The sequence below is a fragment of the Capricornis sumatraensis genome, chromosome 3 (genome assembly GCF_032405125.1).
Source record: "Capricornis sumatraensis isolate serow.1 chromosome 3, serow.2, whole genome shotgun sequence".
Taxonomy (NCBI): Eukaryota; Metazoa; Chordata; class Mammalia; order Artiodactyla; family Bovidae; genus Capricornis; species Capricornis sumatraensis.
The window spans coordinates 38,412,627-38,430,155 of record NC_091071.1 but is presented as its reverse complement, the minus strand read 5'-3'; the positions used below and the strand labels follow the sequence as shown (position 1 = coordinate 38,430,155).

General features: G+C 58.7%; 2 protein-coding genes across 6 annotated transcripts in view; one reads left to right on the top strand and one right to left on the bottom strand.

The window, feature by feature from the left end:
- Nucleotides 1-5,214: 5,214 nt before the first annotated feature.
- UBALD1 (UBA like domain containing 1) lies at nucleotides 5,215-10,066 on the bottom strand. 2 transcript variants are annotated; one of them, XM_068968802.1, is made up of 3 exons: nucleotides 9,884-10,066; nucleotides 6,544-6,606; nucleotides 5,215-6,283 (listed from the first exon to the last, which is right to left on the bottom strand). In XM_068968802.1, exons 1-3 carry the CDS (start codon nucleotides 10,001-10,003, stop codon nucleotides 5,930-5,932), a joined length of 537 nt encoding a protein of 178 aa, XP_068824903.1. In that variant the 5' UTR covers nucleotides 10,004-10,066; the 3' UTR covers nucleotides 5,215-5,929. The 2 variants fall into 2 exon arrangements, with proteins under 2 accessions (XP_068824903.1, XP_068824904.1); XM_068968803.1 differs by having other exon boundaries at nucleotides 5,215-6,208.
- Nucleotides 10,067-15,644: 5,578 nt separating this feature from the next.
- The window catches only part of MGRN1 (mahogunin ring finger 1), a 36,506-nt gene continuing 34,621 nt past the window's right edge, over nucleotides 15,645-17,529 (top strand). For all 4 annotated transcript variants that reach the window (XM_068967141.1, XM_068967143.1, XM_068967140.1 and 1 more), the window contains exon 1: nucleotides 15,645-15,789. In XM_068967141.1, the coding sequence (XP_068823242.1) occupies nucleotides 15,702-15,789 (88 nt within the window). In that variant the 5' untranslated portion in view covers nucleotides 15,645-15,701. The remainder of the gene's footprint in view (nucleotides 15,790-17,529) is intronic.

Sequence of the window (17,529 nt, the reverse complement as noted above, 5' to 3'; positions counted from 1 at the left end):
CTTAAGATCCCACAAGCCGTGTGGTGCAGTCAAAAAAAAAAAAAATTCTTTATAAAAATATTTGCTAGGTTTCAATATTCCAGGAATGCGAATTCCCTATAATGGCTATTTTGATGGTGTTGTTGCTGTGAAAAAAGCACATTAAAACTTGCCTCCCTGGAGGTCCAGTGGTTAGGACTCTAGACTTTCACTGCCAAAGATTCCAGGTTCAATCCCTGGTCGGGGAACTAAGATCCCCAAAGCCCTGAGGTGCAGCCAAAAGAAAAAAGACTGAGATGAATCAGCCCTGTGGAGAGGGAGGTACGTGGGCTGGCCTGGCATGAGAGGCACAGATGAGATGGCTCTGGCCAAGCAGAGGATCCTACCTCAGGGTGTTGCATGGTGACTGCTCTGCACCCCAGACTCAGCCCCACAACCCACCAATGCAAATGAAAGGGTCACTGAAGGTTCTCTTCCTTTCAAAGACCACAGACTCATTAACCCTAAGGTATGCACAACTGACGACAGCAAACGTATGTCCCAAACAAGATGGTTTGCCTTGGAAAAGGCACCACCAGGACCCCGCTTTGTGGCTCAGCTGGTAAAGAATCCGCCTGCAATGTGGGAGACCTGGGTTTGACCCCTGGGTTGGGAAGATGCCCTGGAGAAGGGAAAGGCTACCCACTCCAGTGTTCTGGCCTGAAGAATTCTATGGACTGTATAGTCCAAGGGGCCGCAAAGAGTCAGACATGGCTGAGGGATTTTCACTTTCAGGACCCCAAAGCAGGCCGCCAGGGGCACCGGAGGGAAGGCCTTCTGTGCAGGGACGTCTTAGGGGCACATGGGTCTCCCTGGCACCACTCCCTTGGCTGGCTTGAGCCCCGACTTTGCATGGATTCGAGAGCTCTAGGCAGAGACCCTCCAAACACACACAACCTCCAGAGAAGGGCTTCTCTTCTCTCTCCCCTTCCTTTTGCTCTCAACTTTTCCTAGATCCATAGAAAATGAGCCCCCCCCCCCCCGCCAATATTTGCACCTCATATTTCCCAGGAGATGAGAAATGGCCAGAAAGCTGAGCAGAACTCTGCCAGAAGGCTCCTGGTGCCTCATGCTGGGCTGCCGACAGGTCTCAGCCATCCAAGGAATGGGCCCTCCCCAACCCTCCCCAGCAGGACCCAGCACCCTTACACCCCTAAAAGAGCTGCGTTCTTCTAAGACTTACTTGAAATACATATATTTCCCAAACATCAACTGTGGCTAAGCAACCGGAGACCTTTCCAAATGCAGGAACTGGAAATAGCCCTTGCCTCAAAAGATCTCCTTTTGGCCAACCCAGGCGGCCTCCCTGACGCAGACACCAGGAGGAACTGGAGTCAAAGCCCTCATCTGTCCTCAGAGGAGTCCGGCTATGAAAAGACCCTCAGAGACCTCCAGGGCCACAGCGGCCCCGCCAGCTGCCAGGCTGGGGGTGGGCAGTCTCAGGAGCCGCGTGGTTTTCTGCTTCGGCCACAGTGTTCTCAGGGGCCCTGAGTGTCTGCCTCCATCCAGGGGAATCTCAGAACAAGCCCTTCTCTTCACAGCTCTGAAGGAGGTGCCCTGCCTGCCCGCAGAAAGCGTTTCAGAGCCTCCCTTCACCCCTCCAGGCCCCCCTCGCCCGACAGAGCAGGACATCTACTTTCACAGATGCTCCTGGGGAAGAGCAAATCTCCTTCAGAGACGCCAGCTGACTTGAGGTGTGAGGCAGACGCAGCCGTGGTGGCCAGAGGAGTGGCTGGCCAGCCAGGGCCAGGCTGGGAGGCCTCCCGCCGTGACGGGTCAGCTTCAACCAGCTGTGGCCTTAAGGGAACTTGGGCCATATGTGACAAACGTCCAAGGCAAGCCGGAAGTGGAGCTCTTCATGTAAACTGATTTCAGAGTGCTGGCCAACGAATCGAGCCCAGCGGCATACACCAGGGGCCTCTGAGTCTGAGAACCCTTAAGATAGCCATGCCAGATCATTTAACGGGCTTCCCAGGAGGCGCTATTGATGAAGAACCTGCCTACCAATGCAGGAGACGTGAGCGACGCAGGTTTGATCCCTGAGTTGGAAGATCCCCTGGAGGAAGGCATGGCAACCCATGGCAACGCCAGTGTTCTTGCCTGGAGAATCCCATGGACAGAGGAGCCTGCTGGGCTAGAGTCCATGGGGTCACAGAGTCGGACACGACTGAAGTGACTTTGCATGCACACACAATCATTGAACCACAGGACCCACCCACGTCAAGTCACATGGGGAGGCTAGGCCTCCATGCCCATCTGCAGTCGTATCCCCTCTTCAGAAAGGAGAGCTCCAATCACATTCTTCCCAGGAACCGCTGGGATGCAAATGGTGTTTTCAGAGTGGAATTTTTGGAAACAAAGTGATGGAGCTCAAGTCTGGTGATCAGGTGGGTGGTGATGAAGCCCAGAGGCTGGTCTTCATGTGTTGTTGAGGCGGTTCCAGGAAGTGCCGAAACAGACCGCTAAGAATGGCTGTAAATGTGACTGTTCTGTTCATACCTCATCTTTGCATTTTAGCCAGTTTACACTTGAACATGTGGTGGGAGGTGGTTACTGACTCCTCCGTCTTGCTTCTGAGCCGCCAGGCTTGGGGAAGTTGAAGTTCCAGGTTCCGTGTTGCCCTTGGGTTCTGTCCAGAGTGCTTGACATCTATGTGAGCCCGCCTCTGCCTCCCCTCGCATTTCCCACCCCCTTTTGTATAACTTTGCCTGTGTGGGAGGTGCTCAGCGGAATAGGAGGGAGGGTGTGTGGGGGGCTTCCAGCACACCTGGCAGGGTCCAGGCACTGGTGGAAAGCTCCAGCCCCACCCTCCGCTCCCTCCTGCTCTGGTTCCCACCGTGCCCAGGGGACTTGTTAGAAATCAGATTCCTGGGCCCTCCTCCTCAAGCGCCCAGGGAACACTTGTGCTCTACAGGCCAGAGGGTCACGAGTCTAGTGGGCTCCCGCTTTCCACGAGGGGCTTGTGTTCCAGCAGTCATCACCTGGAAGCTGCTTCAAGTGTTCTTGACATGAAGCTATGACATAAGTGAAGTGCCGTAGTTTACCCTTTAAAAGTGTATGACTGAGTGGTTTTTAGTACATTCACAAGTTGATTACTAATGCCCTGGGGAATGTTTAAAACTGTATTGGTCTCCCACCCCAAAGACCAATGCTGTGGGACCCCAGGGCGCTACCCGGAGGCCCTGCGGCTCTCCACTGGGGCGACTTTGCCTGCAGACACTAGTCCTAACTGGGCGCTGCTACTAGTTCGGACTCATGGAGGCGGGTCAGGGCTGCTGCACAGGACGCCCCAGTGTCTGGAGTGTCCACGCTGGAAAAGCTGCATCTACAGGAAACTGAAGTTCTTCCAGGACCTCCTCCTGGGGCCTCTAGGCCCAGCCCCCGGGGGCCTCTGGAGACAGAAGTGAGCTTGGTCAGGTTGGGATTCTCACCCTTGAATGTCCACAGGGCGCATGAGGATCCTGTTCGAAGCAGATTCTGATTCAGGAGGTCTGGGCTGGGGTTAGAGGTCATTTTGCATCTCTGACAAGCTCCCACGGGACCCAGCTGGTCTGGTGACCACACTTCTGAGTGAGGGTGCAATTCCCATGGGCCCCCCCGAGGCCAGCCTGGGGTGGAGAGCCTGAGTAAACGTTCTGGACCTTGCACCCTCACGTGTGCTCCAGTGGGTAAGGCCACCTCAGTCATCTGCCCACTGGGGAGCTCACACTGACTCCCAGAAGCACTTCCTTGCCTCTACACGTTTTTCCTACACTCAGAAGGGGGTGTGGCAGCTTCCTGAGAACTGCTGCTGCTGCTGTCACTTCAGTCGTGTCCAACTCTGTGCGACCCCATAGATGGCAGCCCACCAGGCTCCCCCGTCCCTGGGATTCTCCAGGCAAGAACACTGTAGTGGGTTGCCATTTCCTTCTCCAATGCATTAAAGTGAAAAGTGAAAGTGAGTCACTCAGTCTTGTCCGACCCTCAGTGACCTGAGAACTGTCTTCTTCCAAAAGGATGAAAGGGCTGCAGTGAGGGTTCAGGAGCTCAGGACAGCCTCCTCTCTCTCCACAGGCGCCCCAGGCAGAGCTGTGCCCCCACCCTTGAAGGCCATTATAAGGGTGGGCTTCAAGGTGAGGACATGAGCAACAGCTGCAGCAGGGGTGCTGCAGTCAGTCCTGTGATCAGTGGGGGTCTCCAGTGATTCAGAGAGGCTGTCCAGACCCAAACAGGGCAGCAATGGGCTGCGTGGTGACCCCGGGGAGCAGCAGCAGAGCTGCCGCTGGCAAGTTCTGAGGCACCTGCCAGCCAGATCTTCTGGAACAGAACTCTCCACCCCCAGGCACCGTCCAATGGGCTGAGTGGGGTAGGCATCCTGACTAGGGAGTCAGGCCACTGGTGACCATCTGCGGGGGCCCACACCCCCTTACTCCCCCAAGTTCCAGCCTCACCAAGGGGTGCAAGGTCTAGGCTGCCTTCTCCCAAAGCTGCCCCAGGGACGCCCGCCCTTCCCTAGTACAGGCAGCCCAGGGCAGAGTCGTGCCCAGTTTCTCTCTTACAGGAAGAGTAGGTGCCTGCCCAGCCTGGTGTGGGAGCAGCCAGGGATCCACTGTCTGTTGCCCCTGAGTGGTTTGTCTCCTTGGCAACCGAAGGTTTGAGCTGCGGCTTGGACTCCGCCCAGCCTCATCCAGTCCCTGTTGCTGGCCCACAGGCTCTGCATCCATGTCCGCTATCTTACCACGGGGGCTGTGGCCTGCGCCTCCCCCAAGGAAGGGCCCAGCCCCACCCAGAGTGGCTGCTGGAGGTGGGGCTGAGGGTCTAGCCTGCAACTGGCCACTGGGGCCCTAAAGACAGCAAGAAAAGTCCTTGTGTGAAACCCAGGCAGACCGGAAGGCAGCTGTTAGCCCTGGAGGTCGGGATCTGTCCAGTCGGACAAGGGGAAGGGTGAGCAGACAGAGGCGGGGGTTCTGGGAACACAGAGCAGGAACTAACTTCGTGGGAAAAGCCTGGGGTGGGCAGGAAGATTCCGGAGCACGTTGTGGTTGAAAAGACAGCGACAGACAGGAGCGGTGTGGAGCCAGGCGGGACTGGGGGATTGGCCTCTGCTCTGGGCTCGGCTGGCACCCTCCTCCTCCACGTGGAGCCAGCTGGCAGCAAAGCTTAGGATATGAGGCACGACCACAGAGCCTGGTGGTGGTTTGGAACTCTTTCTTCTCCTTTGTTAAAAGGGGGAAAGGAACTGGGGATGGGGTACCCCCGGGCTCTGGGGAGGCATGCAGGCAGCCCCAGCAGGCAGGCGCTGGGGGATGCGTGGGAAGAGTCCTGGAGTTTCCCACAATCCTTTTCTCTGCAGGGAAGAGCAAGGCTGGCTGCCCAGGGAGCAGGGGAGAGGCGCAGGGCCCTGGGGGGAGGAGTGGCGGGCGAGGGGGGCTCACTCTAACATGCAAAGTCCAGCTGCCCCATAAACTAGGTTGCTTCTCGAAGAGGGACATACGTATAAATACACAGACACAGCTACACGCACACATGCGGAGAAGGCTCTGCGTTCCCAAGGGTGGGGATCTAGGCCCGCCGGCCCCGGGGAGCTCCAAGGCAGGAGCTGGCCCAGTCTCCGGCGTGGCGATGCTCCGCTGACCCCGCGGCCGGTGGGGCAGGGCGGGCGAGTCCTCCGGGTAAGGCTGCTTGTTCTCCGAGCTTCTGTCCACCAGCACCCAGGTGACTGGAAACCGAATCCATGGAAGCCAGGCACCAAAGACCTGCGCCGCCGGGCACGTGTTTGGGCAGCCTGTGGGCTGGCTCAAGGGTCCGGTCTCTCCCCTCCAGGGCTCCGGGGAAAAGGGGTGCAGACAGAGGAGGGTGAAGGGGGCCCGCAGAGACGTCCTCTCCCCCGCCCCACGGGGTCCTGGCCTCCGGGAGGGGGGAGGGGCCTCCCTTATCTCTCGGCCTCCATGGCGGGGTGGGCCCTGGGTTCTGAGGCGGCCTGTTGGGGGGCCAGGGGAGGCCAGTCTGATGCTGGGGAAGGGGGGGCCGGAGTCCACAGGGGCGGCTGCGGCGGCTGGTGGTGCTGTGCGCCCCCTGGGGGTGAGGCCGCGGCCGGCCAGCCGGGTGCCGCGAAGCTGCCGGTGGCGGTGAGCGGGAAGTGCGGCGGCGGCGACGTGGCCGTTGCGGCCATTGGGCTGCCGCTGCCTCCGCTGTGGAAGCTCTCGGAGGCCTTGAGGCGAGAGAACATGGTGAGGGCGTCGGGGAAGTTGGGGGGCGTGGCGGGGGTGTTGGCAGGAGTGCACATCTGTGGGGGTAAGAGGGAGGGGGGTGAGTGCCCCTTCAAGAAGGGCCCCTTCCCCAGTGCACCCCACCCCTGGGTGGTCCCCCAGTCCGGAGCTCACAGGGGAGCAGAGCAATGCCCACGTGGGCAGGCCCACGCCGCCTGCTGCCCAGCTCCCAGGAGTCCCTCCCAGCGGCTCCTTCCTCAGGCCTGGGCGGCTATCCCCCACTCCCAAACTGGTAGAGTCCTGCAGGGATGCCCGTGGGGCTGCAGGGAACACTTACCATCTGGTGGTGATGGTGGCTGTAGGGGATGTTGGTCTCTTGGAAAAAGGCGCTGAGGGCCGTCTGTAGGAAAAAAAGGCCCACGCTTACCCTCAGTACCCCAGTGGTCCTGGCCTGGCCTTCCTCCACTCTCGCCACCACCCAGAGAGGAGCTGTGGAGCCCTGGGCTGGTGGGCAGGGAGGACCCTCAGGACACTGCCTGCAAGCTGGCCGCCAGGTGCTTCCAGCTTACCTGGTTTCGTCACCATGAGTGACGTGAGGGCCTGTCTCATGGGGAAAGAGCTCCAGGAGACTCTGGCCCTATGGTCACCAACTCCATGGGTGGCAAGTCCTTACTCCTTCCTGAGTTTCAGTTTCCTTGTCTATGAACCAGAGGATGGCAAAGGCACCCCGATGTTGAGAACCTGTAACCCACCGCTCCTCTCCTGGGCTAGCCAAGGGGCCTGGCCCTGCCCTGCCTCTCGGTTTCTCCTTCTGCACCAAAGGGACACTGGACTAGGAGGCTGGCAGCCTCCCTCCCTGGTAGCAGTGCTCCTGAGGTCCCCGGGCCAGGCCGGGATTAAGGTAGCGTGCTGTGGGTTTCGCACTCCTATCCAGTCGTCTGAGCCTCCCGCAAACTGGTGGAGCAAGAGGAAGGCTGCAGTGGGGTTCGCGCCCAGGACTGTGCGAAGCAGGTGGGGAAGGGGGTGGCAGCCACTCCTCGAGTGGCCCTGGGGGCTGGGGGGAGGGGCCCCCAGGGCGGTGGCCTCCAGCACTGGTGTGTCCTGGTTAGGCATCCAGGAAAATAAGGGAACCAGCTGCTCTTGCGAAAGTGCAGGGTGAGGGAGCCCGTCAAGTATGTGAAGGGTCTGCGGCAGCTCTGCCCTCCACGCTGACCCCCTCGGGCTCCCCGCCCACAGCAGACAAGGGCTGTCAGCCCCCTCCCCCCCTCCCAACATACCCAGAAACCCAGCCTGGCTCCCAGGCTTACCCTAGGGGTTTTATTACTAAATTCAAATGAATTATTCTGGGAATTTCCTGCTGGAGACGCCCTACCCCAACGTCCCCAAACGGGTGTGGGAGCTGGGGGCGGGGGGAGAATGCCTCGGTCTCCAAGCACCTCCTTGTGACACCTCCCGGGCCAGGAGCCCCAGGGGACACCAACCCATTCCTCCCCCAGCGGCAGCTCCACAGGCAGCTACAGGCAGCTGCAGTGTGTGAGCATTCCAGGGAGAGGCGGTTGCCCTTTTCCTGCCTTCCTAGAGCACCCCCAAACTTAAAAGCACACAGGTCCCCCTCCCCCAGCAGCCTTTTGTCCCCATTAACACCTGAATCACAGAGAATATGACCCCAAAACAGGCCTCCTGCTGGGCCAGCTTTCAGCCCAAGTGACTGCCAGCTGGGGGTGGAGGCAAGGAACCCCACTCACTCCCAGGAAGACTTAAGGGTTGGATGTTCACACTCCATTTTTACCCTAAGAACCTCCCTACTAACCACGTCTCCACTTTACACATGGTGAAGCTGAGATTCGGGGAGCCCAGGACTTGTACTGTGGGGGCCATCAAAGCCCCCAGTCTGCAAGCTGTTCCTGCCCGTCCTGAGGTCAGAGTTTCCCCAGGCATTTTAATCTTCAGATACATTTTCAATTCCAGTGACCAGGGGACACCAACCCTGAGGGACTGCCGGCCTGTGCCAGGCTCTGTGGGCAGGGCTGCTTCCCACCGGACACCTGCCCGCCCAGCCCGAGGCCGGGAATGTGTATGCAGATGTGGGACTCCAGCAAACTACCATGAATGTGGTTTTGCAAGTTTTGCTACATCCAGCTCTAGGTTAGGAAGCTTCCTGCAGGGTGGGGCTGCCGTGCTGGGAAGGGGGGCTGCCCATGCACTCCCAGAGGTCAGCTCACAGCTCGCGGCCCCAGGTACCGCGAAGGAAACGGAGGCCACAGGGTGGGACCTGCCCAGAGACAGCCAGCAGTGTCCCATCTTGTGATTTGAGGACCACCCCAGGATTAGCTCTCAGGTCCCCCTGAGATCTCTGGTGGGAAAGTGAGCAAGGATTCCTTTGAGTCGACAGACCACTGCCTCCCCAGACTGGCCCAACCTCGGGGCAGGAATTATGACCTCTGTCCCACCCCCCAGGAAGCTGAACTCCACAGCCCCCAGGCTCCCTGTCCCTCCTCTGGCCGGGAGTACCTTCCCTGAGCTGGCTTCCCATCTAGAAACCAGGCTCCCCAGCCCAGGCTGGGCACAGACTCTACAGACTGAAACTGTGACCTTACACCTGTGAGGGATGGAGCTCAAGGGGCTCTGGCCTCCTCCTTAGATACCATCCCGGGTTATTTCTGGGGCAGCTGAGTTGGGAAGGCCAGGTGGCCTTTTGGCAGCACAAGCCCTGGGCAGTAGAGCTCTATGGGTCAGGGAGGCCTGGGGAGGTGGGGGCCAGGCTGGGGCAGCCCCACCTCCCGCCCAGCTGGCCGAAAGCCACTGAACCGTGTACACCAAGCCGTGCGCTGTGCAGGCAGATTCGGCAGCCAGCACAGGAGGGCACCTGGATACGCCTCCGGAGCGGGGTACACAGATCACACCCTTAGCTGTCGTATGGGGCTCTGACACACCACCTGGATACCCGTGTGTGTACACGTCTGAGTACCGTCTGCAAAACGGTGACCTGTGCGTACACGGAGCGCATACAGCCCGCACCCGCGCCGCGGGCTGGACCGAGTGTTTACACACACAGACGCCAACATGCCCACACGTAGCGTGGCGCGTGCGTAAATACAAATGCACAAGTACGTGGACACGCGCCGCCGAGCTGCCCACCGGGCACGCAGACCTTCAGACCCACACACACCGGACGGCTCCACCCGCGGGCTCAGGGCTTCCAAGGCGGGGGCGGCGCGGGCCCAGCTCGGCTCAGGCCACTGGCGTCCTCCTTCCGGCTGCCGGAACGACTGTCCGTCGGGGCCTCAGCGCCGCCCCGCCCTGGCCGTTACCGAACAAAAAAGGGGGTCCCCGGAACCCGATCGCCCGGGGAATCTGGGCGGTGGGGGGCGGGGATTCCGGACCCGGCGAGGGCAGGCCGCCCCTCCCACCCACCCCGCGCGGGCGGCGTTTCCGGGGGCCGCGTAGTCGCGGCCGCGCTGCTGGGCCTGACCCGCACGCCGCGTGTGCGCGCCGGAGCCCGGACGCAGGGGCGCGCGGCCGCCGGGACACCGGGGCCGAGAGCGCGGGCCCGGGCCCGGCGGAGCGCGCCGCGGCACGTGTCCACACCCGCCCGCACACGCCCCACAGCACGCGCCGCCACGCGGGACGGACACCCCGCGCCCCGGGCCCCCCCCCCCCCGGCCCCGGCCGCCTACCTCGAACTGCCAGTGGGCCGCCTGCAGCAACTGCTTCGCCTGGTCGGCCGCGCAGCCGGCCGTCAGCACGAACTGGTTGATCATGACCTGGTGCTTGAGCTCGTCCATGTTCACGGACATGGCGCCGCCGCCGCCTGCCCGCTCCAGCCTCCCGCCACGGCGCTCTTCTCCGCCTCACGCGTCCACCATTAGCGAGCCGGCTCCGGCTAATACAAATATTTACTGTGCGGCTCTGACTCACCGAGCCTCGCCTCGCTCCGGGCCGCGGGCGGCATGCTGGGAGATGTAGTCCCGCGCCGCTTCCGCCGCGCTCGGCCGGGCGTGCGGGCCGGGCCGGGCCCGAGGGTGTGTCCTGAGTGTTAGGCGCCTACTTAGTGTGCAGAAGCTGAGCGGGCGCGTGCCCAGGCCGTGACTGCACCGATTTGGGTGTGTGTGTGGGGGGGTGTGGGGGGGTGGGGGGAGGTGGTCAGGAGGCGGGGGCTACAGACCGTGCACGGGCGCAAACACTGGTTGTTGGCCAAGACCCCAGGATCCCGAACCTCAGTGTGGTTGGCATCCCCCGTGTTGACTAAGCGCCTTATTTTTGCACAAATCATCAACACGAGGGCCGTAAGGCCCCGAAAGCCTGGCATATTCAGTTCAGTTCAGTCGCTCAGCCGTGTCCGACTCTTTGCGACCCCACGGTCTACAGCATGCCAGGCCTTCCTGTCCATCAGGCGCCTACAAATATTTGTGCAGTGAATGAATGAATCTGCCCTTTAGGGTTCTACTTCGAGTCACCGCCTCCAGGGAGCCCTCCAAGCCTTCCCCAACACCCGTGGACTGGAAGCCTGCATCTCCCACTTGTGACGCTGGTCCCTCCCCTCCCTGGCCCGATGCTGGACCAGGCACAGGAGGCCTGAAGAACGCTAGAGGAAGGGCTGAGGGCTGGGACTGACAGGGGAGGCCCGCAGCCTCTGGAGCTCCGAGGTACCCCTCCGCGCGACGCCCTCACTTTCCCACGCAAAATCTCGTGCGCTTGGCCGGAAATCTCGACTTTTAGTGTGCGGTCGCTAGGACCGCTCGGAGCCAGTTCCGGGGCGGCCCCCGAACTTCCATTCCCAGGATGCCCCGGTTTATTTGCATCGTTCAGTCCCGAGTGACGTCAAGTGAGTGAGGCCGTTCCTTGGCCAATGGACGGCCGCGAGGTGTTAGGACCTGGCCATATAAGGTAAACAAAGCTGGCTGCCCAATGAGGCAGCAGCGGGGGCGGGCACTGGGTAGGGGCGGGCGGGGGTGCATCACGTGGAGGGCGGGGGCGGGGCTGAAGAGCGCGGGGGCTTGGGGGGTGCTGCGGGCTGTGTTTACAGCTCCACACACGCCGTTTCCGGTTGAGGTCGCCGGTCGGGTGTGTGGGGAGCGGGGAGGGGGCCCAGCATATTTGGAGCTGGGGCTCGGGGCTCCGTCGCCCCGGCTCTGATTGACCTTATTCCGGTTCCCCGCCCTGCCTGGACCTCAGTTTCATTAGTTGAGCAACTCTTCATTGGGCCCTTACTGTGTCTGACTCTCACCTGGCCCCAAGCATGCAGAGAACAAACTCTAGTAGAAGGGTTGGATGGTGCCTAGGGTGGAGTGGGACGTGTGTCAAAAGTCCCTAGAACAGGTGTAGAATTTGCAAGTGTGGAAGGTGTCTTCAGGAAGCAGGGACAGGCCCTGGAGATGGCGGGTTAAAGGCCGTTGAGGGGTTTTGGTACATCTGATCCGTTGTCCGCGTTAGAATCACTGTGGCTGAACAGTATGGAGATCAAATGGTGGTAGAGAGGTCCAGTACTGTTAGGCGATGTTCTGGGTGTTATCTGGTTCCAGAGGAGCCATCCCTGCTTAGCGCCTTGTTGCAGAATTGGACTGAATGGAGGGCTCTGAACTTCAGTTTCCTGGTTTGTAGAATCTCCATAACTCTCCCAGGACTGCTCTGGGGCATTAATGCCTGTGGTGCTTAAAAACACCGTTTCTAGCACCTCTGTGCTTCCATCTGGACAACTGTAGGGAACCCAAGCCCCATTTTAAAGATAAGGAAACTGAGGCTGGAATCCAGACCTCCTTACACTCTTGACAGTGTTCAGAGCCAGTGGAGAAGACCAGGCACCCAGTGGGCCAGCAAGGTGTGTTCCTGGCACAGGAGGGTGGATGCTGTCCTGGCAGGGCCCACTGGGTACTTTTCTTGCTTAGAGAGGCAGTAAGTACCTCACCCTCATTTGAGCACCATTCGGGTACCTGCCCAGACTTGCCCAGCTCAGAAGGGACTTTTCCAGGCCAGCCCACTGGCTGGGGTGGGGCAGGGGGGGACAGCAGGAGCAAAGGTCACCCTTCTGCCCCCTGTGTCCCCCGCTTCTGCCTGCTGTGGCCCCCCAGCCAACTTGTTTTCCAAGGGACACAGGGGAAGGGAAAAAACAACCTTGTTTTCAGCCAGGATCAGACTGGCTAGAGAGTGGACTTTGGATTTCTTAGCAGGCTCAGATGGGGCCTGACAGCTGGGGCCAGTAGATGGTGGGAGGGTGGTATAAAGGGCATTTCCGGCAGTGCCTTCTTTTTACCTGAGGTCCAGGGCGGTTGAGGCTCTTGGGAAAGTTGGCACTGCCAGTTTATGGAAGGCCCGGGATCCCAGCCTCCTTCTCTCCAAGTTCATTCTTTCAATCACCCCACAGACGTATTTATCAGACATCCATAGGGTGCCTAGAATTAGTCAGGGATCGTGCACCCTCGGAATGCTTGAGAAGTATAGGGGCTTGAGGGACTTACACTCTGAGGCCCTGAAGTGTGGCTGGGGTCTTTCTTTGTGTTTCAAAGGACCAGATGCTGCCTAACTAAAAGTGAAAGTGACTCAGTTGTGTCCAACTCTTTGCGAATACTATAGTGGGTAGCAGTTTCCTTCTCCAGGGGATCTTCCCAATGCAGGGATCAAATGCAGGCCTCCCACATCGCAGGCGGATTTTTTACCAGCTGAGCCACCAAAGAAGCCCAAGACTGGAGTGGGGGTAGCCTATCCCTTCTCCAATGGATCTTCCTGACCCAGGAATCAAACTGAGGTCTCCTGCATTGCAGGTGGATTCTTTACCAGTTGAGCTACCAGGAAATCCCTAAATAACTGAGGGGCCTTGAGATGTGGCCACCGCCTGACCTCTGATCCCTGTCCCTGAACTCTCCATGCCTACTAGATTCTAGTTGCACTGGCCTTTGAGCTCATCGATCTTACTCAGCTTCTCAGGGCCGTTGCACAGGTGGTTATCCTTGCCTGGAACCTGGGCTGACCTACTCCCTCAGAGTTTGCCTGGTTGGCTCTTCCTTGTATTTCAAGTCCTAGCTTAAATGTCACCTCCTCAGAGAAACCTTCCCTGACTCCCCTAGCAATAGTAGGTCTCTCCTAGTATTTCACTGCACCTCAGGCCACTCCCCTATAGCACCCACTGCATTTTACTTATATATTTGCTCACCTTAAAGTGTGTTTCCTCACTAGATGTTCTGTATCTGGTGGTTTCACCATTTAATCTCTATTGCCTGGCTCTTTGCCTGGCTCACTGCTTTTCATATAGTAGCTGCATGATAAATATTTGTTGAGTAAATAAATGAATCAGCCAAGAGGTTGATAGTAGAACCAGTATCAAATCAGAAAGTGCCCGTCTCCCACTGGGGCGTGGATTAGCACAGAAAAAAAATATACCTGAAGTCCAGAGCTCTATTGAGAGGAGTGTTTTAATTGATCCAATATCAGGCCATGGAAATGACTGCCCTGGCCACAATCTGTAGGGAGGACATTCTCTTAGAATTATTTGTCAGTGGGAACATCTGGAACCACAATACGCTCCTTCCCTCCCTGCAAGCAGGGAGACCGATCAATTGAATGCTGTGTTGGTATTATCTGTTTGTGTATATATGATTGAACAGCGTTATGTGATTCAACAGAAAGAAATTTGAAGTGAAGGAAAAATGGTCGCATGGAGTGGGGGTATCTTCAGGCCCATCTAGGAGCAAGAGACAAGAAATCTGGTACTGGAGCATTCTTGCATCTGGGTGATGGGGGCTGGGGGTGGCAGGGGAATGTGACATTAAAAGGAGTGGCCTGGTTCAAATTCCAGCTTTATTACCACTTATCTACTATGCAAACTGAGTGGGATACTTCGCTTCTGCCAGTCTCTTTCCTGTTCCTGTTTCTGTTTTATTGGGAATGAAAACAGAACCTACAGCAGAGAATTCATGGATAGGGTTCAACACCAACGTCTGGCACATAGCAGCTGCTCAGTAAACAGGGTTCTTGCTTGCACGGCAGAGAGGTTAGTTAGATCAGGCTCCCTCAAGACCTGCACTCTCCCTTACAATCACGAAGTCCTTCACTTCCTTTAACTTTTGGCTTCCCAGGCCCCATGAAAATAGGAAGATTGGATTCTGGAGTCCTGAAAGGTGTGAAGACTCACTTTAATGTGGACAGTCGTGAATTTACCATCTAAGAATCCTAGCCAGCCTCTGTCCTCCCTAGCTCCTTTATACATATACATATAATTTATTTGTTTGGCTACGCAGGGTCTTGGTTGTGGCACACAGGATCTTTCAGTCTACCCTGAGGCATGTGTAGTGTTTTAGTTGAGGCATGCAAACTCTTGGTTGCACTATGTGGGATCCAGTGTCCTGACCAGGGATGGAACCCGGGCCCCCTGCATTGAGACCACCGAGTCTTAGGCACCAGACCACCAGAAAAGTCCCCCAGCTCCTTTCTTGGTAGAACAGGCTTGTCTTGGGAAGCCACTTTCTTCTCAGAAGAGCCGTTTCTCAACTGAAAAGTTGGTGAAAACAACAAATCCTCACTTGCCTGCTTACAGAGTTTTGCGCAAATCAAAAGCCAGGAAAGTACCTTACAACCTGTGAGGAGGCTTTAACTCTAACCCTGGTTCTTTATATTTATAAATATTTATTCAAATGGAAAGTTGGGGAATTCCCTGGCCGTTCAGTTAGGGTCTAACCTGGATTCTTTGAACTTGGCTTAAGCACTCTTAAGCACTCTCTTTGTGCTTCAGTTTCCCTGTCTCTAAAATGGGGAGAGGTTTACTGCCTCTGCGAGGGACTTGATGTCTTCAAAATAACTGTCCTGGACATGGAGACGGAGAGATGCCTTGAGTTCTGGAAAAGGTGCTTCGCTTCCCAAGTGAGCACTCCTCCAAGCAATCTTGGGTTCCACCCCCAGCTCTTCTTTGCCTGGTGGCAGGTGAGGGTCTGCCCTCTGCTGGCCGGGCCAGGAGATCAAACCCTGGGAAGTGGGGAGAACCGTGGTAGCTCAGGGAGGTATTTCAAAGAGGGAGTGAATGGAAGGCATTAGTTCCTCGAAAGGTGTACGTACGAACAAACTGTTAAAAAGCTAAAGACTTATGATGTTAGTCTCGTGCTTTGGAATGCAAAGGGCTGGATAGTTTGCAGGGTGGTTGATGGTCTCTCCCCTCTGGACTCAGGTCCATTTGGTTTGTCCTGGAGGGTTTGTCAACAACTTCGGAGAGCCCGGGCGCGGAGCTTCCTGGGAAGTGTAGTTCCCAGTCGGGCTTTCCACGCCGCCGCTCGGCCCCCACTGCTACGAGGGGACTCCATTTCCCGAGGTGCTTCGCGCTCCGGGGGGGGCGAAGGGCTGCCGTGGCGTCGGGCCCCGGGCCGAGCCGGGGGTGGGGGCTCGGGGAGGCCGTGCGCCCGCGGCTGTGGGCGAGCGTCCGTGCGGCCTGGTCCGGGCCATGTCCGCGTGAGGACGCCGCCGCCGCCGCCGCCCCCCCAGCCCCCCCAGCCTCGGCCCGGTCCGTCGCCCACCATGGGCTCCATCCTGAGCCGCCGCATCGCGGGCGTGGAGGACATCGACATCCAAGCGAACTCGGCCTATCGCTATCCCCCAAAGTCCGGTGAGTGGCCGCCCCGACTGCCGCCTCGGCCCCGTCCCGGGCCCCTGCCCCGGGCGCGGATGGCGAGGCGCGCGGGCTGGAGCGCGCGGGGCGGGCAGCGGGCGGCGGGGCCTCGGCGCGGGCCCCGCGGCGGAGGGTGGGCTGGGGGCTCTGCTCGGCCCCGCGGCCCTCCCTGCAGCTTCCCTGTCTGGGGCTCCACGCGCCCTCCACCCGGACCCTGGGGCGAGGGTCGGTCCGGCGCTGACTGCCGCGGCCCGGCCGGGTGACCTTGGGTCAGTCATTTCGCCCCTGCGCGCTGCACTCTCCCACGGCTGCACACCCGGGAGACACTCGATAGGAAACCTCCCCAAGGACCGGGGTGAGATTTTGGGGCGCGCAGCTGGCAAGGACTTAACCCCGTGCCCGGCGCTTTGCTTGCGTTTACAAAGTGGTCATTGTCAAAGGGCTCAACATCACTCCATCGCCAGTTTTCGCCTTCTTCGGTGGCTCGGTGGGAGACCCGGACAGGGTTCTGTACGGTCCCCCCTCTGTCCCGTCTGGACAGAGGCTTAGCTCTGCCGTGGCCTGGCGCGTGTGTTTAGTGGGTGGGTGGGAAGGCGCTGGGGAGTGGGCCTGGGCCCAAGGAGGCATTACTGTCCTTGGGAGAGGAGCTGGGAGTCCCTGCTGGAGAACCAAGGGATAGTTGGAGAGGACCTCCCAGGTTCTCCAGCTTCCCGTTTTTGTGTCTGAGAGACGTGGGCCACCAGGGAGGAAGTGACTTTAGCAGGGTCTCAGAACTGGACCAAGAGTTCGACTCCCAGGCCAGCTGTCCCCCTCCCACTGCCCCCCACCCCCCAACACACTGTTCTCTTGCCTCTGATGGTGAGAGTGGCCTGACCTGCAAGTTTAGCTCGGGTTCCTCACACTCCATCTCCTCATCTGGTCGTTTGCCCGGGAGGAGGACAGGGCATTTGGGCCTTGTGGGCACTTTCAGACTGGGGCCTTTGATTCAGGCTTCTGCAGCATTGCATCCCGTTGGTGGTTTCTTGGCCTCTTAGTTGGCCTGCGGGCATCCCCCAGGCCAGGTTTCCCCTGAGTATGTCCAGGACCATGGGGAAGCTTGTTTAAGGTGCGTTCCCTAGGCCCTGCCTCAGATTTCCTGGGTCTGCTGGGGGCCTAGGAACCTGCATCTAAAACCCATTCCCAGAGTGAGTTGACTGTCCACTCAAATTGGAGAACTGCTCTGCTCTCATTGTGGAAGGGTAAAGAAGGCAAGTGTCTGGGACCACCAGAAATAAACAGGGTGGGGACTAGCGCAGTTGGGGTCAGTCAGAGCTGGGCCAGAGAGCCCTGTTCCCTGATAGGCATGGGAGGTCTCCATGCCTTCTGGGTCCCTGGCACAGGACCAAGGACAGGAAAGTCCCCGCTGGTGTGGGATTCCCTGGAGGCTGACGTTCCAGACCTGATGGAGCAGTCGGTTATTTGAAGTCATCCTCTTCTGTCTCCGATGTTCTTCCTGATCGGCTTTGGCTGAGTCTTCCTAGTCTTAGACAAGCCACCTAGCCTGCTGGGTCACAGTTTCCTCATCTGTAAAATGGGCTGATCCTTGTACAGTGCTTAGCACCTAAGACGTCTCCACAAGTTGTTAGCTGCTATGTTGGCTTATAGAGGAAATTAGGTGATCCATTCAGACTCTTAATAGCAGTTAGCTGTGGCTTGGCAGAGCCAGCAATAAGTTTAAGGTGGTCACCTGGGACCGGA